The 22,798-nt window shown below is 36.2% G+C and overlaps 1 protein-coding gene across 1 annotated transcript in view; it reads left to right on the top strand.

Annotated features, from left to right (window-relative positions):
- Positions 1-5,705: 5,705 nt before the first annotated feature.
- The window catches only part of PARD6G (par-6 family cell polarity regulator gamma), a 277,377-nt gene continuing 260,284 nt past the window's right edge, over positions 5,706-22,798 (top strand). The window contains exon 1 of the mRNA XM_053714818.1: positions 5,706-6,007. Within this exon, the coding sequence (XP_053570793.1) occupies positions 5,936-6,007 (72 nt within the window). The 5' untranslated portion in view covers positions 5,706-5,935. The remainder of the gene's footprint in view (positions 6,008-22,798) is intronic.

Consider the following 22,798-nt stretch of genomic DNA (forward strand, 5'->3'; position numbering starts at 1 on the left):
TAGCTTTATTATCAGGGCTTAATCACCATTCCTGTCATCTGATAGCTTTACTCTCCTTTTACTTAAAGGGACACTCAGGTAAAATTAAATTTTCACGATTCAGATACAGCATGTAATTTTAAACAACTTTCCAATTTACTTCCATTAACCCTTTAAGGACACAGCTTTCAGTTTGCTCAATTGTTTTATGACGGAAAAAATCCTTCATATGTCCTTAGGAGGTTAAAAAGATGTGCACATTCTTTTATATTTACACTTGTTGAGTCACCAGCTCCTACTGAGAATGTGCAAGAATTCACAGACTATACGTATATGCATTTGTGATTGGCTGATTGCTATCACATGGTACAGGGGGAGTGGAAATATAGATAGATTTGAAATGTGTTAGAAAAAAATCTACTACTCATTTGAAATTCAGAGTAAATGCTATTGTCTTGTTATCTTGCATTTGTTGATTATGCAAATCTACTGGGTTTACTGGTCCTTGTACTGGACATTGTACTGTAAATGTTTCTCCCCTTGAATGTGTTCCCAATTATACATTTTACCTGCTGTAGTGTATTAAATTGTTTGCAAACAATTAATTTAACTTTATTATTGCTATTAAAAAAAACTATGTAAACAAGAGACAACTGCATAAATTAAGTGATATGAGGAAGAGAGAGATTTGTGAATCTGAAATAACTGATTTTACCAAGTGAACCCACCACACATAATAAGCATTTCAATACTTAACTATTGGTATTTGTTTATATTTAGAGATAACACACACAGTCCTGTTCTTTCTGTAGGGTCAGCTCATTTGAATTGGCAATAGGTGATAATTTTAATGATATTAATGAACTACTACTACTAATAATAATAATAATTACATAAAGTGTTATCAGTTCAGCTTACCCCATTAAAATAACAGAATCCGTTTAATGACCATAATCTGTTGGTGCACTACAAATAAAATTTTATACTATTATTACTACTACTGATTAATAATAATAATTACATAAGGTGTTATCAGTTCAGCCTACCCCATAAAAAAAAATCATAATTAATTTATACACAACAGAGTTGTAAACTACATGCAAGGAATAATATTGTGTGTTTTCTTAGAAGTAGATATTTAAAAGCACTGGGTGAGACGCACATGATATGTCGCTGGTGTCATGCTCATTCAAAGAACCTTGGCACAGTTAGTTCACTCTATTGTATTGTGACGTCACTCCCCTATCTCCAGGGTGTGCATATTCCAAACAGGAGCAGTAGTGGCGCTGTGAGCTGATCAAGCAGTGTAGTATTAACCCCTTAACGACACGAGTCGTACAGGGTACGTCGCACACAACCTGGTCTTTAAAGACCAGCGACGTACCCTGTACGACTTTGGGGATTAAAGCGGCTGGAAGCGATCCTGATCGCTTCCAGCCGCTTTACAGTTATTGCAGTGATGCCTCGATATCGAGGCATCCTGCAATAACATTTTTCCCCCATCCGATGCAGAGAGAGCCACTCTGTGGCCCTCTCTGCACCGGCATCGATGGCCGCAATCGTTGGTGGGTGGGAGCTGACGTGGGAGGCGGGTGGGCGGCCATCGATGAAAGGCTGAAGAGAGAGGAGGGCGGGATCGCGGGCGGGGTTGTCGGGAGTGCGCACCGGAGCGCGCGCGTGCACGGGGGGCGGCGGGCGGGCGCGTGCACGGGGAGGGAGCGGGTGGGAACCGCTTCACTACGGAAAAAGAAGTGGCAGTAAGGGGGGATAAAATCCCTAATAAAAGTTAATCTAAGGGATCTGGGAGCGGGTGGGGGATTGGTGGGGGGGAAGCTACACTACACTACAGAAAAAAGGAAAATAAATAAAAAAATTAAAAAAAAATACATTTTTATTTGCAAACTGGGTACTGGCAGACAGCTGCCAGTACCCAAGATGGCTCCCAGTAAGTTAGAGGTGGAGGGTAGAGAGCTGTTTGGGGGGGGATCAGGGAGGTTGGGGGCTAAGGGGGGATCCTACACAGCTGCATATGTAAATATGCTATACAATTTTATTTTTTATTTTTTAAATACACCTTTTATTTTAGTACTGGCAGACTTTCTGCCAGTACTTAAGATGGCGGGGGCAATTGTGGGGTGGGGGAGGGAAGGGAGCTGTTTGGGAGGGATCAGGGGGTGGGATGTGTCAGGTGGGAGGCTGATCTCTACGCTAAAGCTAAAATTAACCCTGCACGCTCCCTACAAATGACCTAATTAACCCCTGCACTGCTGGGCATAATACACGTGTGGTGCGCAGCGGCATTTAGCGGTCTTATAATTACCAAAAAGCAACGCCAAAGCCATATATGTCTGCTGTTTCTGAACAAAGGGGATCCCAGAGAAGTATTTACAATCATTTATGCCATGCTTGCAAAAGTTGTTTGTAAATAATTTCAGTGAGAAACCTAAAATTGTGAAAAATTTTACGTTTTTTTTTTATTTAATCGCATTTAGCGGTGAAATGGTAGCATGAAATATACCAAGATGGGCCTAGATCAATACTTGGGGTTGTCTACTACACTACACTAAAGCTAAAATTAACCCTAGACGCTCCCTACATGCTCCCTAATTAACCCCTTCACTGCTGGGCATAATACACGTGTGATGCGCAGTGGCATTTAGCGGCCTTCTAATTACCAAAAAGCAACGCCAAAGTCATATATGTCTGCTATTTCTGAACAAAGGGGATCCCAGAGAAGCATTTACAACCATTTATGCCATAATTGCACAAGTTGTTTGTAAATAATTTCAGTGAGGAACCTAAAGTTTGTGAAAATATTTGGGAAAAAGTGAACATTTTTTTTTATTTGATCGCATTTGGTGGTGAAATGGTGGCATGAAATATACCAAAATGGGCCTACATCAATACTTTGGGATGTCTTCTAAAAAAAAATATATACATGTAAAGGGATATTCAGGGATTCCTGAAAGATATCAGTGTTCCAATGTAACTAGCGCTAATTTTGAAAAAAAAGTGGTTTGGAAATAGCAAAGCGCTACTTGTATTTATGGCCCTATAACTTGCAAAAAAAGCAAAGAACATGTAAACATTGGGTATTTCTAAACTCAGGACAAAATTTAGAAACTATTTAGCATGGGTGTTTTTTGGTGGTTGTAGATGTGTAACAGATTGTGGGGGTCAAAGTTAGAAAAAGTGTGTTTTTTTCAATTTTTTCCTCATATTTTATCATTTTTTTAAAGTAAATGATAAGATATGATAAAAATAATGGTATCTTTAGAAAGTCCATTTAATGGCGAGAAAAACGGTATATAATATGTGTGGGTACAGTAAATGAGTAAGAGGAAAATTACAGCTAAACACAAACACTGCAGAAATTTAAAAAAAGCCCTGGTCCTTCAGGGAAAGAAATTGAAAAATGGCCGTGTCCTTAAGGGGTTAAATTCTGTATCCCTAGAATTCCCTGCGTTCCTCTATCTTGTGAACCAGCATTCAGCTCCAAAAGCATCCCCTGACTTTCTCACAGCCATCCTACACCATGGTTTCATATAAGGTGGATTAGCTTTTTTAATAGCAAAATTGGAGTATATACTTACTCAAGTGTATTCTGTAAAGTATTTCCCCAAAGTTGATAATAAATACTATATAAGCTTGTAAGCTTCTCAGGGTAGGGCCCTCCTCTTCCTGTATTAATTTAATTTGTTTAGTCTGTTTCATGTAGCAGAGTTTATTTTTTTGCCATGAATTAGTGTCATGGAGTGTAACCCTCCTCATGAACCCAATGGAAATTTGTGGTTTACAAATAAATAATGATCATAGTCAATTAGTCTTGGACAAGAAAGGAATTTCTACAAACATAAAATGTGTCTTTTTCTTTATTTAGTATAAGGAGGAATGTATAACCTTTTCTCTGCTTAGTAAACAAAAGTGACCTTTTCCCTGTTTTTATATGTGTGTGTGTAAATATATATAAATATTAGCTAAATAATTTACCAACTTGTGCGCTAGTTCAGATATCCTGAAAATCTGGCCCCTTAGTGTGCCTTTTGGAGTGGAATTGAGAAACACTGCTGTGAACTACTAGCCAAGGGAGAAGAGATATTAGTCCACTATCACTCTCAATTACTTAAATCCCTTTACTGTCTTAGAGGGTTGCAAAATCCTTCTCTGGAGGCCAAGGGTTTATCCTTAGCCCTAGCTGTAAACGCTGCCCCAAATAAGATGTTTTTGTGACATATATAGGGTATTCGTATGCAGATAATTTTTTGTTTTGCCAAGGAGTGTCTAATTACCCTGCTCCAATCCTAGGGAACTAGTGATTTATATGTGGCCCTAGTGCAGCGGTACCTATATGTATGCCAAGTTTTACAGGCGATACAGACACAGTTCTGATTGTACGCCGGGCAGTTACTTTTTATTAATTTAAAGGGACAGTAAAGTCATAACTAGACATTCATGATTTAGACAGAGCATACCATTTTAAACAACTTTACAGATTACTTCTATTATATAATTTTTTTGCTTCTACAGTTATCCTTTGCTGAAAGGTTTATCTAGATAAGCTCAGGAGCAGCAAAGAACCTAGGTTCTAGCACCTGATTTGTGGCAGTACACACACACATATATATATATATATATATATATATATATATATATCCTCCATGTGTATCTGCACTCACAATGTCATATAGTCAGCAACCAGGGTGCCAGATCAGTATTATTCACAGCGATCTTCAACAAAGGACTGCACTCACTGGGTTTCCAAAAACATTCTTATTTATTAGGTAACGTTTCGGGATTCACAGATCCCTTCCTCAGACCAGAACAAACATACAACTGAACAAAGTGATATATATATATATTGCCTATTGTCATTGGCTCGACCATTTGTTCAGCTAGCAACCATTAGTGCATTGAATCTCCTTCAACAAATGATACCAAGAGAATGAAGCAAATTTGAAAATATAAGTAGACTGGAAAGGTGTTTAAAATTGTATGTTCTACCTAAATCATGAAAGCATTTTTGGGGGTTTCATGCCCCTTTAAAGCTCATTAGCAGAGTCAAACAGGGCACTGTAAAATGAGACAAGACCCCCTTCAATGCATAAATAAATAAAAGCATAAAAACCATATAAACAGTAAAACAAGCTACACCTATTCTAGCCTCTTGCACACCAGATGCATACCTAGCGTCAGGAACCGTTTTAATCCACCTTAACAGAGCACATGAAAGCGGCAGAGGAGGGGCTTGGAGCCAAATGCTGATAACTGAGCAAGAGATTTTAGCATCTTGTGGGAACATGAAACAGTATCATTAATAAAACAAATACTTTATGCGCTCTATATATTTGTATATTAAGTAAAACAATTGTATATTACAGATACAATGTATGCCTTGCCTCTCAAATCAGCTTTCACCAACAAACCACTCCTCTGTCTTTTCTTTGTTCTTTTAAGGTGGATTGTTACGGGAGTCACTTAATAAACAACAACATTAAAGTAAAACAAATTATGTTATGAGCACAGCAGCACTACACTCCAAGCAACAACAATTTCCTGTTTGAATGCAAGTAACAACGTTTCGGGTTAAGCTGTTACAACCAAAATATTGAAAAAAAAAATAATCTAACAACAACTTGGTTGCTCCACCTTAAATAAGAGAATGAGAGTCAGGGAGGTGCTTGGCGCTGAGTTCTGGTGCATGAGACAGAGCGATACAGGATCTGCTGGGATACAGAATCTGATACTACAGCGGCTCTCACTGGGGAGCTGCGGGCAAGCGGAACCCTCACTAACGGTCTAAACACAAAATACCAATAGAGCTGGCCGTCACCATATTACAGACCAGCCGTACTGCAAGGCGAAGCTCTCTCTGGATTGTGCAAAGCAGACTGGGATCTCTACAGCCTGGGGATAACTTGGTTGTCGGACTTTGGGGTGGGTGGGGGGAGCCGTAAAAATGAATCGGAGTTTTAGTAAATCCCAGACCCTGCGCTATGTGGATTGCAGCGCCGTGGAGGTAAAAAGCAAGGTAAGTGCACTGATTAGTTTAGTTTCATTTATCCTCTCCAAACGGTTACTCGTTTTAAATGAATGGAGCGCACCAGGCTGAGCCATGGGGGAGATGTTTGGGAGCTTGTAACTTGTGTTGCATGTGTGTGAGTTGCTGTGGGTAACGTACAAGCGACCCCATGGCTTTTGTTACTTGTGTGGCGCTCGGATGGGGAATCTGAAGAATTCATGAGATACAACTCAGCCCCCTTTCACTTCTGGTGTGACTGATTGTGTGTGCTGCTGGTGCCCAGGAAGACAAGGGTTAATAATCTGCATAAAATCCTGGGTTGAATGTTTTAATAAAGTATAATCCTTACTTTAGAGTTAGGGAACTTTTTTTTTTTACACAATGGGAAATTAAATTCCTTGGAATTTTGTGCAAACTTTCTGTTTTAGTCATGAGGATGTACACAAATATATTATGTATTCTATTATCCCAGAGTTTATAATAAAATATTGTTGTAATTGTAGCTGTCATAATTTGTGATTGTTGAGCATGTACAATAGCCTGCAAGGAATAATTGTCAGTATAGTTACATAATTGCTCATTCTTACTTGATATAGTTTAGACAGTCGAGAAATTTGTGTCACACTGTAGCTGAGGTGTCACAATTACTATGCAGCTCAATTTACTCAGTGCAGATTTCATTTCATTGAAATACTTATTTCATAAACTGAGCCAAGTTCTGAGCACTATTTTTTTTCTGTGTGGAAATAAAGGGCTTTCCTGCTCTGGTTTGTTACTTAGACTCTTGATCAGGGACTTTTATTTGATGGGAATGGCACCATGGCTAGCACATGTTTAAACAGACAGAATATTGTATAGCAAAATAATAAAATTTATATTATAGAAACAGGCATCACAAATAGATATGTTTGCTCTATATACCTCTGAAATATAAAGGAAATGTGTGTGTTGCATATAGTTACAGGCTACTTCTTACAGAGCACATTTTCAGTTTCTATTAAGAATAACATATATGGTGGTTTAAGTCAGAGGGCTGTAAAAATCAGACTATAGAATCAGCCACATATTTTGTAGAAGCCATAGAATATTTTTGTTTTCAAGTCCTAATCCAAGGTTTGCTAAATTTATCAGCCCCCCTTTCCACACCTCTGTGAGTCAGTGCAATATTCTGCATGTACTCATCTAAAAAGCTTTCATCTGCTGTCCTGTTTCAACTTGCATTTGAAGCTCGGAGCGGTTTTCTGGGCTGTGTATTGGTAAGGAAGGCAGAGATGTTTCCCATCATTAAATCTGTGTGGTGGGGCAGATGTGACGTTGTGCATAATAAATCATGGGAGTTTTGCCATTGGCCGCATTGTCACAAATAAACAAAGAGTGCTGATGGGTCACCAACTACAGAGTTAGTTTTTGTTTTTTATCAAAGCCAAGATAACAGGTTTATTTTTATTTTTTTCATTTTCACATTCTATTTCTAAGTACATTTTCTACCTTGTTTCCTAGAAATTGGGGTAATTTATTTTTAATTTAACTATGTCATCTTGAATATAACTTTATTTCACATATTGAGGTGTGGCCTTCTCCACCAATAGAGTTGAAGGAGTTGTGTGAAGCAGCCAGTGAACATTAAATCTCTAGGGATCGGTTACACATCAACTTGTCTGTCCTTTTTACATTTATTGTTGCGTGCAAATAGGTTTAAATGTTGTTGTGGTTTTTTTTTGGTTTTTTTTGCTCTTTAATAAAAGGCATGAGAAAATGTTATAGTTGCACATCCCTTTAATTATGCTAAATACTCTATTTTAGGTTTTGTCTTAGTCTAGCTTTAGTAGAAAAAATCCATTAAACACTCCAAATCACTGATAGATAATAAATATGTTGCACATATAAATATGAGATTATCTGACACATTACATACTGTTAGCATTTTTGTTATCCCAAAACTTTCCAGATCTTTAAAATATATTTGCCACAATATACAGTCTATGTGATGTGTCTTTGATGTATAATGATCAATAATGCATCATCCTTTATGCTTATGCATCCTTAATCACTCACTGCTGCCAGATCATAGGCGATAGCTTGCTCCCAGGTGTTGCAACCTGTGTCACTGCCACTGTGTCCTCCCACACTGCCTTAGAATTTCTGTTTAAATAGTACTGAACATAGGATTGCTTACTACATTATATCCTTTTCTGGTAGTTGCTGTTCCTCCTTATTTATAATGTGATGACATATTCTGTCACTCAGTAGTGAGCAACAGTACCAAGCAAAATATTGGAGAGATTAGATAGCTCTATACTGTAGGCACTGAGGTAAACTCAAGGGATTGAAATAATGCACAAATCTGCATCTGTTTCATTTACAGACATGTTATTAAAATGACATATATTATATTTCTAAAGTCAGGCTCGTAACACGCCACTGACAATCCCTTTTTTAGCAAAAGATGTTTTCTTCGCTGCAAAGATGTTAAGCCTGTTTTATGGCAATTTATTGGGCCAGCAGGCTTCAGGTATGACATGCTCTTTAAAGAAAGCATTTGTGAATAGAGATCCGACAGGTGTGGTTGCTTCACATGTTACATACGTCTTAAAGGGACATAAAACCCCACATTTTTCTTTCATGATTTATATAGAGCATACATTTTCTTTTAAAACGGCTTTCCAATTTACTTCTTTGATCTAATTTGCTTAATTCTCTTGTTATCCTTCATTGAAAAACATATCTAGATAGGCTCAGGTGCTGGGTGCTAGCTGCCGATTGGTGTCTGCACATCTATGCCTCTTGTGATTGGCATTTCAATGTGATCAGCTAGTTCCCTGTAGTGCATTGCTGCTCATTTAAGAAAGGATACCAAGAGAATAAAGCAAAATTGATATTAGAAGTAAATTAGAAAAAATGTTTTAAATTGTATGCTATATCTATATTATGAAAAAAAATGTGGGTTTCATGTTCTTTTAAATTGTTGACAGTTTTGGATACACAAAAAAAATGTCATAATTAGTTTTTCTTCAGATCTGTAGACTAGTGTTGATTCATTTTTTTTAAATCTGTATTTGTAATTTTTGAGGCATTCTATAGTGCTGAGCTGCACATATATAAGACTTGTGAAACCAATAAGATTTGGCCCCTGTCCATAAAGTTTAGTAGAATGTGCAGATTTATTCAGAATGTTGGGCATCTTGGCTGAACAATGGCTCCTTCATGTTAGGAACACTAAAGTAAAAATTCTTAAATGATTCAGATAGAGCGTGCAATTAAAGATAAGAAGAAAAAAAAACAACTTTCTAATTTACTTCCATTATCAAATTGTGCATATGCTTTTTAAATGAACTCTTTTTGAAGTAGCAGCTTAAACTGAGCACATGCAACACATTTATAAATATGTGATTCCCTAGTGTCCGTCACATGATACAGGGGACATGGAAATGGATGGAAATTTTTTAACGTATAGAATAAAAACAGAGTAGAGTCTATTGCTTGTATGAAATTCAGAGTAAATGTGATTTCATCTCCTTTTTAGTATGCATTTTTTATTTTTATTCTACTGCATTTAATGGTCATTTAAAAAGTTCCCAGCCGGCGTGTCTAAGCCGTGAACAAGTATGGCCGCAATTCCTTGAGCTCTGGGAGATGACTAAGATATACATTGAATATCTTCATTAAGCAGCACCATTCATAGCATAGAAGCTAAGACATACTAAATATAAAGTTGGTAATTTACATCAAGTATGAGTCCACCGCGTGAATGACCCCAGAAACCCGGTCCAGCTCTAAGTATTCAGGGACGGTCTAACAACCTTTCTACACTTATTTCCCCCCCCCCCCCCCCAATCTACAATAACACCCAGTACACTACTGGCAACCTAGATATATGCAAATTGCAAACATGGAGGAAGCCAGCACTACTATTTGTAAGATGCTACTGGAACTGGAGCAGAAGATGGCCAGGAACTTTGATAGACTACTGTCTATAGTGAAAGATGTACACGTGGAGTCGGCCATCTTAACACCGGAGGCACCCGCTAACGATAATAGCCTAAAGAGGCACGCCCAAGTGGGCCCACTCATGAGAGGAGATGAGCCTACTTGCACGCCAAGGAGTACAACAAGATGTCCTAGCCTTCTTCCCTCAGCCCCCGTCACGGGAGATGCGGGCGGGAGGATGGAGGAGATGGAAATAGAACAGACAAAGGCGTCGGATCTAAGGAGAGGAATAGCAGCTTACTCTCGGCTCTCCTAACTGCTACAGGATATGGGTGGTGCCTACGGCATTCTCACGATCCCTATGCTCAAGCTCTTCATGTTAACCATCACAAACCCCTCGGATGCATGTTGCGAGGTGAGTTGGTGGTTTGGAGATATGGGGGAGTGTGGATTGTCTCTTTATTGTATGCTGGAACGCAGGTGGCAACCGGACTGGGTATACACTCTTGCAGGTCGCACCTCAGCAGCAGTAATTTCACTTGTATGTGGCCTTTTGCATATGCCCCCATGTTATTTCACTTGCGGACAGGCATAGGTTAGCCTCCTATAAAGACTGCACTCTCATCGCTCTAATAAACGTTTCACAATGATGCAGGAACCCTTGACTGTTTTCCTTACGAGTGCAATACAGAATTAGTGAAGCACTCACTTTTTTTCTATGGATAACACTAAATAAGTAGTATTTTATAATAGCAGTTATAGATATCACACACTTTCTAGGGCAGCAGAACATCTTTTGTTATGTATTTATTATGTTATTTCAGAGAGGTACCTACTGCAGTAGCCTTAACTCTCACTTTTCAAGCCTATAGGTTATATGTCTAGGCTGTTAAATATTTGTGCCCTGTACTCAAGCTTCATGCGAGATCAGCCCCCACTCCCTTATCAGCCAGCTACAGCAACCCTAGTTTGCTCATTGTGTCTATACATATATCCATATTTCTTGTTAAACTAGAAGCATACTATAATCATACCTGCAACCCTCCAACTATTCTTTTTACAGCTGAACATACTTTACTAGTTTTTGAAAGCTAATGCTATAGAGGAGTGACTTTGGTTGTGACTTTGGTTCTCACTTTCAAGACTTATAAATTCAGAATGTACTTTGAGCCAAGCACTCTTACCTACATCTATACCATATTTTGTATTCATACCTCACCCCCTGTTTCTTTGCTGCAGCAATTTTGACCAGTTAATACTGTTAGTCTTAGATACTATCATTTCCTGAATTGACCTGATACTTGGGGGATTATAGTCTTCTGTATAAATAGATAGGATACATATGCATGGTTGTGTACAGATTAGTTAACTATATGTGTTTTGGAATATTCCACATACTATCCTGATGTAGTACAGGGGTTTTCGACCACCCTTTCAAATATCTAAGTAATCCAGCCTATCATATATATTATAAGTACTTATGGCTCATTTATGGGGGTCCGTATACATATGCCACCATATGACTTCACATGCAGGCAGGAATAGGTTAGCCTTCTATAAAGACTGCACTCTTCTCATCGCTCTAATCAACAGTTCATAGCGATGCGGGAACCCGGGACTGTTTTCCTCACAAATGCAATACAGAATTAGTGAAGCGCTGACTTTTGTTTTAATGTTTTATATGGATAACACTAAACGAGCAGTATCTTATAATAGCAGTTATAGATGCTGAGCACGTTTTATTATATGTTCATGATGTTATTTAAGAGAGGGATCTACTGTTGTAGCTGTAACTCTCACCATTATAGCCTGTAGGGTATATGTCTATACTTAGTTAAATATTTGTACCCTGTACACAAACTTCATGTGAGATCAGTCCCCACCCCTTTATCTGCTAGCTACAGCAACCCTTGTTTGCTAACTGTGTCTATACATATATCCATATTTCTTGTTGAACTAGAGGTATACTATGATCATACCCTTAATCCTCAAATGATTCCTCTTACTGCTGAACATACTTTACTGATTTGTATTCAAAGCTATTGCTATAGAGGGGTAATTGTGGTGGTTACTGGCTCTCACTATCAAGACTTATAAATTCAGAATGTACTTTAAGCTAAGCACTCTTACTTACTCATACCTCACCCTCCTATTTTTTTTGAAGTAGCATTTTAGACCAGTCAATCTTAAGAGATGGTGATTATCTATCTAGTTGGGCAGAACTAAGCTCACCTTTAAAAAAAACTTATCCCTACGGTTTTGAGTGTAATTAGATCCAAAATAAGGTTGCGCAAATTAATGCAGTTCTGTCTTTAGTGGTGTGAATGTAAATGTTGTCTCACTGTGGGTCCAATAATATTCTCTCTACACAAGTGTACAATAGTGTGTGAAAAGGTATGTGAAAAAGATATAATCCCTCTGTGACGATAAAAATAAAAATCTCTAAACTAGAGTTCCACAATTAAACACAAAGTTTATTTAATAAAGGACTTTAAAATATGTATATATCAATATGGCGGTCTATTCACATATTAACATTCTGTATAATATACAATCCTAAAACACTGGTATATTTCCATATACTAAAAACAGTAAAAAAACTAAAAATTAAATAGTGCAAACATGCGGGTATATACGCAAGAATATGAACTGTATATTCATTAATAAAAAGGTTACTCCTTTACCTCTAAACAAAGGACTGGCAATTAAAAAACATATATGAATAATGAATACATATAACAAATGTCCGTTATTACAGCAAAGGAACTGCACAGATATTGAAGGGTTTCGCAAGTATATAACAGTTCCTTATAGGCTCATATTCTGGCAAACAGGGGTTACTATTCTTCCATCATTTAGATCGTATGTGGAAACATATATGACAGATATTTCCTAGTACGGTATTTAAACTCGCAACTTTTACTATGTTGCTTACACTTTACTGTAATGTTAGTTCTTAAGTTTCAGCGTCTCTATTGTTTTACCATGAGGTAAGTTACATACAGTTTAACGCTGGGTGTAGGGATTCCTTCCTTCGAACAGTGCACTGTTGACGTCTTCCTTCTGTGGTACAGAAAAGGCGGTGGAGTGCTATATTTCTTAGCCTCCGTTTACCAGCGGTATTGGTAATTGTCTCCTTGGGTTGCCGCTTCCCCAGTAGCAGGCCTTGGTGGTGATTCCGTGAGCTCCGATCCACAGCTTGCTTCTGTCTTTGTGAGTTATTTAACCCAGACTCGGTATTTGCTTTCACCGGTCTCCTCACTGTTATCACAGCCGACAAAGTCCTCCTCTGGAGCTAAGTTGTTTGGCTCACTTCTCACTTTTTCCAAATTCAAGTGGTCAGGTTTCTACGCGTTTCGGCGTTGCGCCTTTCTCTCCCTACACCCAGCGTTAAACCGTATGTAACTTACCTCCTGGTAAAACAATAGAGACGCTGTAATAACGGACATTTGTTACATGTATTCATATATGTTTTTTAATTGCCAGTCCTTTGTTTAGAGGTAAAGGAGTAACCTTTTTATTAATTAATATACAGTTCATATTCTTGTGTGTATATACCCGCATGTTTGCACTATTTAATTTTGAGTTTTTTTACTGTTTTTAGTATATGGAAAAACACCGTTGTTTTAGGATTGTATATTATACAGAATGTTAATATGTGAATAGACCACCATATTGATATATACATATTTTAAAGTCCTTTATTAAATAAACTTTGTGTTTAATTGTGGAACTCTAGTTTAGAGATTTTTATTTTTATCGTCACAGAGGGATTATATCTTTTTAACATACCTTTTCACACACTATTGTACACTTGTGTAGAGAGAATATTGGACCCACAGTGAGACAACATTTACATTCACACCACTAAAGACAGAACTGCATTAATTTGCGCCACCTTATTTTGGATCTAAAAAGACCAGTCAATCTTGTTGGTCTTGGATACTGTCATTCCCTGAATTAACCTGAGACTTGGGGGATTATAGTTTTCTGTATAAATAGATACGATTCATATGCATGGTTACTCACAGATTTGTTAACTATATGTGTTTTGAAATATTCCACATATATCTCATAGAGCCATATTATCCTGAAGAAGTGCAGGGGTTTTCAATCTCCCTTTCAAATATCTAAGTAATCCAGCCTGTCATATATATATTATAAGTACTTTTAGCACATTTATGGGAGTCTGTATCTAGAGGAACCGCATGAGCCGGATTCTGCCCTACCTATCAGATTTTGAACTATAACATACCTGTTTACCAACACACTAAATACTCTCTCTCTCTCACATACAAGGCGATATGCCATTCCCTTACGATCTGTACCAGAGGTTGTCTTCATATAGTCTTAAACACATGCAGTCTGTCCTAATCCAGTGAGCTTGTTCCGGTTGTCCCTAGTCACTTTAGCAAAGTCCTGCGAGGCCCCTAAGGGATTTTTATAATAAGGTCAAAACCTCAGTAAAATATCATGGTGACACGACTTATCACCTGGCCCCAACACATACCTACACAATGTTGACATTTATTCAGGTTACCTCCTAGATAATCTTTGCCTAATCCTGAACTCCTTTAGACAAGATGCTTCCCCCTTTTCAGTATAATTAGTCAGTATGTGTACAGCTAAGCTTTACATCCTAGTTCAATTTTTTCTCTTACCCATATCCCAATCCAAAGCGGCTCTTGACCACTGATTTACCCTATATATAACATTAAATTCGCACTACGGTTATGTTCACTTGTAACTATTGTCACCAGTATCACTTAGGATATTAACTACTCAACCTCCCGATCCCCACTCTAGAGGAAACAAGCTCTTTTTATATTGTTCATATCCTAAGAGTGGGATTTCCAAATTATATCCTTACAAGATATAACCAAATAAACAAATATCATGATTTATCATATATAAATAAAACGAGGTATCCCTCCACACATTCAGGAACATTTGTTTGACATATCTCTTTTGGTTCAGAGTACTCATTGTGTATCTCAATCGAATGTCAATTACTTTTTCATTGTCTGTTTATTACAACTTTTATTGTACATCATATTCAGACTTCTCATATTTTATAATCTTTTCTACAATGTACAATATTCCTATGTGAATGTAAGTTCATATGATTGTTATGTTGCTTATTACCTCAATTAAAAAAAAAATAAAAAAATAAAAAAAAAGTTCCCAGCCATGAGTACATTGTGACACCTTTTGATATACTTTTGAAATTTATGTGGTACCCAAATTTTATTTTTGGTATATGCTTGTGATCTTTCAAATGCCACACAACAAAGGAAATACAAATCCCCTTTTTTTCCTCTTCATTTGTATGGATTTATTGTTCTAAGCTTTTCCAGTAAAGAATTTCCCTTGCTCGGGCACCTCTTTCATTTAAAGTAGTCAGAAGTAGATATAGCCAATAATGAGGCCATATCCCCTGAGCCATTATGGAGCATGCCACTAGCTTGTCATTGATACAAGGAAGAGCCAGACTGAAGCACTGTGCTAAGTATGCTTCTCCCTGTGGTAAGGGGCTGGCAGCAGCATGCTCCCACTGAGTATGCCATCACTGGTGATAAGGTCTCTGCTTGTATATTAGGAAGCATACTTTAAGAAATGTCCTAGAGCCAGGGACTTGTTTTTTGCTGCAAATGTTAGTTTGATTTATACATAAAAAAAAAAAAATGCACATATGGATATAAGTAATATATAATTTTTTACACATTGTCATGGCGGTATGCTTAAAGGGACATGAAACACAAAAATGAATTCAGGTAGAGAATACAATTTTAAACAACTTTTCAATTTACTTCTACTATTTAATTTGCTTCCTTCTCTTGTTATACTTTGCTGAAAGGTTTATCTAGGAATGCTCAGAAGCAGCAAATAACTTTTTTTTTTATATATATATATATATATATATATATATATATATATATATATATATATATATATATATATATATATATATATATATATATAATATGATATATACAGGGACTGCAGAATTATTAGGCAAGTTGTATTTTTGAGGATTAATTTTATTATTGAACAACAACCATGTTCTCAATGAACCCAAAAAACTCATTAATATCAAAGCTGAATAGTTTTGGAAGTAGTTTTTAGTTTGAGCTATTTTAGGGGGATATCTGTGTGTGCAGGTGACTATTACTGTACATAATTATTAGGCAACTTAACAAAAAAACAAATATATACCCATTTCAATTATAGCCACCTTTCTTTGCAAGGACACTCAAAAGCCTGCCATCCATGGATTCTGTCAGTGTTTTGATCTGTTCACCATCAACATTGCATGCAGCAGGAACCACAGCCTCCCAGACACTGTTCAGAGAGGTGTATTGTTTTCCCTCCTTGTAAATCTCACATTTGATGATGTACCATAGGTTCTCAATGGGGTTCAGATCAGGTGAACAAGGAGGCCATGTCATTAGATTTTCTTCTTTTATACCCTTTCTTGCCAGCCACGCTGTGGAGTACTTGGACGCGTTTGATGGAGCATTGTCCTGCATGAAAATCATGTTTTTCTTGAAGGATGCAGACTTCTTCCTGTACCACTGCTTGAAGAAGGTGTCTTCCAGAAACTGGCAGTAGGATTGGGAGTTGAGCTTGACTCCATCCTCAACCCGAAAAGGCCCCACAAGCTCATCTTTGATGATACCAGCCCAAACCAGTACTCCACCTCCACCTTGCTGGCGTCTGAGTCGGACTGGAGCTCTCTGCCCTTTACCAATCCAGCCACGGGCCCATCCATCTGGCCCATCAAGACTCACTCTCATTTCATCAGTCCATAAAACCTTAGAAAAATCAGTCTTGAGATATTTCTTGGCCATGTCTTGACGTTTCAGCTTGTGTGTCTTGTTCAGTGGTGGTCGTCTTTCAGCCTTTCTTACCTTGGCCATGTCTCTGAGTATTGCACACCTTGTGCTTTTGGGCACTCCAGTGATGTTGCAGCTCTGAAATATGGCCAAACTGGTGGCAAGTGGCATCTTGGCAGCTGCACGCTTGACTTTTCTCAGTTCATGGGCAGTTATTTTGCGCCTTGGTTTCTCCACACGCTTCTTGCGACCCTGTTGACTATTTTGAATGAAACGCTTGATTGTTCGATGATCACGCTTCAGAAGCTTTGCAATTTTAAGAGTGCTGCATCCCTCTGCAAGATATCTCACTATTTTTGACTTTTCTGAACCTGTCAAGTCCTTCTTTTGACCCATTTTGCCAAAGGAAAGGAAGTTGCCTAATAATTATGCACACCTGATATAGGGTGTTGATGTCATTAGACCACACCCCTTCTCATTACAGAGATGCACATCACCTAATATGCTTAATTGGTAGTAGGCTTTCAAGCCTATACAGCTTGAAGTAAGACAATATGCATAAAGAGGATGATGTGGTCAAAATACTCATTTGCCTAATAATTCTGCACTCCCTGTAGATAGATATAGATATCGATATATATATATTGATATATATATTTATATATATATATATATATATATATATATATATATATATATATATATATATATATATTGATATCTATATATATATATATATATATATATATATATATATATATCTATATATATATATATATATATATATATCTATATATATATATATATATCTATATATATATATATATCTCTATATCTCTCTATCTCCTGAAGCCCAGCGAGTGCTGTCTTCTATTACCTTTATTTCTACCTGCATTCAGCACCCTGGCAACTGGACACCTGTTTGTGCGACTGCACCAGCCTCATAAAAATATGGAAGAAAGCACTCACAGGACTTCTCAATAGTGAGTCAACCAAAAAGGCTAAAGGTTTATTTACATTTCGGGGTTCACACAGACCCCTTCATCAGAATAAAAAACAGTGACAAAACAAATGTTAATATAGTGTATCAAACAATTATGCAAATACTTACAACAAACACCTGTGTCCCATAGCTTAGTTCCCATGTGTTAAGGTGGAACGCATGCCATGCGTGTGTCAGCAAACCGGAAGTTAACCCACTTCCGGGTACATCGTAAATACAAAGTGCACCAAAACACAACACTCATATACATACAACTTTTATGTGGAACATTTAACAACTGTGTCCCAAGTTTGTTCTGTATTAAGCTAATAAATATTCAGCTTACATTGAGTCAATAAACACCTACTACGTTGTGGGTAAGTACTGTGAATGAGTGTGGACCGCATATGCGTTCCAAGAAACCGGAAGTCACACTACTTCCGGTTTAGCGATAAATATATTTTGTGTGTATTAATATGCTGGGAGTGTCTAAGTTAAATGTCAGCCATAGAAGTAAATCAAGGTTATGCTAAAAACGCCCCAGTATGGTAAAGAGCAGGATGTTGAGCCCCAATATGTGCCAATGGATGGTCCTCTTCAGCGTACTACCGGAAGTGACATCAACCATCTTGAGTGACATCTTCATTAGCCAATCTCATAGGCACAATATATTATGAGCAAAATCAACCTGTGTTCAGTGTCATGTTAATTTTATCAGCAATCAATGTGTATCATCATAGCCATTCAGATAAACATAGTATAGAGTAAGATGTAACCTATAGGGATATACCCCAATAGTGCATTCCCTTGAATTGTATATAAATGACTACTTATTTACATATACCGCCACACTTAGTGTCCTAATTGGCTAGTTCAGAAAAATGGCCAAAGCTTAATAAAACAGTTTCTATTTATACCAGCCTCACACAATATCCTGTTTACACTAAAGCATATACATTCAAGTTGTAACCTACATGACAAGTCAAATCTCTGTAGGAATAAAATTTAAAGTTTAACCCATAAATGCTAAGGTATCATTATGGAAGTTTATCTTCCTAGTCTTGCGACCTTAGGTGTATAATAATAAAAATAAGGCAAAACAACTAAAGATAGGAACTGAAAATATACACAAAATAAAATAAAAAATAAAAAACAATCCTCTATATTGCAAAACTTGCATGATCTATACAACATCTCTATTCCCAACAGTGAAATCAGATGTGTATATAAGTAATCTATCTCATAAAGATAATGTGATGTCCAACAAGGGACCATTTACTTCTATTATTTAATTTGCTTACTTCTCTTGTTATACTTTGTTGAAATGTTTATCTAAGAATGCTCAGAAGCAGCATATAGCCTAGGTTCTAGCTGCTGATTGGTGGATTGATGTGTTATATATATATATATATATATATATATATATATATATATATATATATATATATATATATATATATTTATTTATTTATTTAAGCAATAGAAGCTTTTATTTACGTGACGTTTCGGGGTCACGTAAATAAACACATACACACACATATATATATATATATATATATATATATATATATATATATATATATATATATATATATATATATATATATATATATATATATATATATATATACATATATATATAATTTTTATTTATTTAAGCAATTTCGGGGTCACGTAAATAAACACACATTATATATATATATATATATATATATATATATATATATATATATATATATATATATATATATATATATATATATATATATATATATATATATATGTGTGTGTTTATTTACGTGACCCCGAAATTGCTTAAATAAATAAAAATTATATATATATATATATTACACTGATTGTCATTGGCTCACCCATTTGTTCAGTTAAATCAGTGGTGCATTGCTGCTCCTTCAAAAAATGATACCAAGAGAATGAAACAAATTAGATAAAAGAAGTAAATTAGAAAGTTGTTTCAAACTGTATTCTCTATCTGAATCATGAGACATTTTTTGGATTTCATGTCCCTTTTTTAAGTAGTGCTTGACGAATCTGTTTTTTTAAAAAAAAAAAACAGAATATTTAGGATACAGACATACATTTAGGAGCCAGACTATGGTGTTTGTACATAGATATATGGAGAATAAACGAAAAAGTTAGGAGCCAGGAGTAGAATTTTAGAAGCCTGTGGTCCTCTGGCTCCTGGGTTTGTCGAGCCCTGCAATAGTATATGTAAAACATTTCAAAATTGAAACTTTATAGTTAAGAGAGTTACTATTAGAAACGTATAAGATTTATTTTGTTACTCTATCTCATGTCTCTAACACCTCAATATTCTGATATCCTGGCCAATAGTTACTGCTATAAAAGAATTAGTTTATTGTCGTTATTAAGGCTGCCTCGGACAAACTGATATCAAATTCTGTTAGATGTGGTACTTTTTGCTTTTTTGTTGTTACTCTATCTCATGTCTCTAACACCTCAATATTCTGACATCCTGGCCAATAGTTACTGCTATAAAAGAATTAGTTTATTGTCGTTATTAAGGCTGCCTCGGACAAACTGATATCAAATTCTGTTAGATGTGGTACTTTTTGCTTTTTTGTATTTTCCAAGCCATACATACTGTGGTATGCCTTACATCCATTTAAAAGTTAATTTGTATTGGAGATGTTATGCAGGATCGTAGAAAGTGATGACTGTAGGTTAGTAATTTTGTAGGAAAGGAAGTGAGTCACAGAAATGTTGTGGCAACATTATTAGACCTGCGGGTTGTCTTGTGAGTTAAATGTTTGTTTCTGGAGGATAGTGGACTCTAGTTAACTTATTAGGTGATTAATAAGCAGTGTGATTGGAGCTATCTATTTGGGAAAATGTATTTGTGAACACAGCAGTAGTTCACATGTGAAATAATGATTGATTTGGGTTTGATAGGTTACATTTGGAAACCTTGAGTGTGTGATATGAACAGTGACATGGTGTCAATTAAATAAATAAAAAATACATATCCTTTTTTATATTGATGAGACCCCCCCGGCTCTATTGGGACTAATGGTTTTATCAAAGCCCCGCTCACCACACTCATTTTTATTAAAGGGTTTTAAAAATCCATTTTAAATGTTTAGAACCCTTGACTTGAGTTAGTCTTGAAGGGTTTTAGCCTCTGTCCTAACCTATAGCTACAAAAAACATCTAGCTATATATCCAAGTAAGACTCCTTATTTAAAAAAAAAAAAATATATATATATATATATATATATATATATATATATATATATATATATATATATATATATTCCTAAAACAGTGAAAAAACACGTGATGCTCGTACAACTCTTGCTTTTTTTAAATATAGGTTATAAACTAAACGTTTATTCACTATATTGTAATGAGATACTCTGGCTTTGCCTTAAATGATCATTAAACTCAACATTTTAACAATCTATAACATATGATGTTTCATTATTGGTTTGAAAGTATAACATTATTGCAATATACATTCATTAGTTATTTTGCTGCCTATTGGTATAAACTACATCCAAAAAGTGTGTTTCACTTACTCCCAGTGAGGCTTGGGCTAATACTGCTCTCTAATTGTTTGTTTGCCTCCCTCCCTCATCTTCTCTTCAGTAATTTATATATTTATATTTAGCTTTTAGGTGGAGATTAGAAGGGAATTTAAATACCTGTTTAATAAATTATTATTGATTAACCAAGCTTAATCAGTGCTAGGATTGGCTACACCAATCTGTGTCCTTAATTGCACATGTGCAAACCGTTCATGCTATATGTGTATTAGTTTGTGATTGTTTAGCAAGGGTTCTTTTGTTCTGGATGACATGGAAATCAGTAAAGAAAAAAATTATAGGGATATGAAACCCCACATTTTCTTTCATTATTCAGATAGAGCATACCATTTTAAACAACTTTCCAATTTACTTCTATTATATGATTTGCTTATTTCTCATGGTATCCTTTTTGAAAGCCATACCTAGATAGGTACAGGACCTGGGAGCTCACTGCTGATTGGTGGCTGCACATATTTTTCATTGACTTACTGATGTGTTCATCTAGCTCCCTGTAATGTGTAGCTGTTCCCTCGACAAAGGATGCAAGGAGAATGAAGCAAAATTGCTAATAGAAATAAACTGGTAACTGTTTCAAATTGTATGCTCAATCTGAATCATGAAAGAAACATTTTGGGTTTCATGTTTCTTTAACATTTTGGAGTATTATAAAAAATTCTTTCATGACTTGTCCTTCCCTGTCCTAGGCAGTCTTATATTGCAGGAGATCACCATTTTTTATGAGATGAAAAGAGTTCACAAATACCCCACAAAAAATCTGTACCAGACCACGGTTTTTAATACACCGCCCTTTTTTTTATCATTTGAGGGGTCTAAAGCCTAACGCAGCAACTATCAAGAGGCATAACTGTTTAACATTCTCTACATATCAAAGAATGTAGGGTGTATGTTGACTCTCTTTGGAAAGATGGCAGTTTTATGCCAAGGTAAGTGGTAAACGTACCATTTCTAGACAAAATCTTAGAAGATGTGATGAATCCTAAAATTCTAGTTCTGACTTTTAGTTCTAAATGTGTCCCAAAGAGAGATCATTCCATGATTATTTGTGTGGCTTCACAGTAGTCAACAGACCTTGAGTTTCAAACAAATTTGTCAGAACTGCCTTTTAAAAACATTGAGATATACTCAAAGGTAGTTCTCAGCACATGGGGGCATGAAATGTCTTTGCTTTAGACCCATAATCGGTCTCTCATGCAGTTATTATAGCAATGGTTATTACATCTGCTGTGCACTTCTGAAATATAACAAATTAGTTTTAATGAATGTTTAATGAATGCCCCCCCCCCCCCACACACATACACACGTGAGACTAGAAAAGAGTGGAGCTCTTATGGTGCTTGAATATAGAATTTATGGATTTCAAAAGTTATTTTTCTTTTTTAAGTTAAAACAAAATAGTCTAACATTTGTTTTTTAAATTATCTTGCACTTAAAAAACCTACCAAATAATTCAGGTAAGGGCATTGTCCTT

This window comes from Bombina bombina, chromosome 5 (assembly GCF_027579735.1).
Source record: "Bombina bombina isolate aBomBom1 chromosome 5, aBomBom1.pri, whole genome shotgun sequence".
Classification (NCBI taxonomy): Eukaryota; Metazoa; Chordata; class Amphibia; order Anura; family Bombinatoridae; genus Bombina; species Bombina bombina.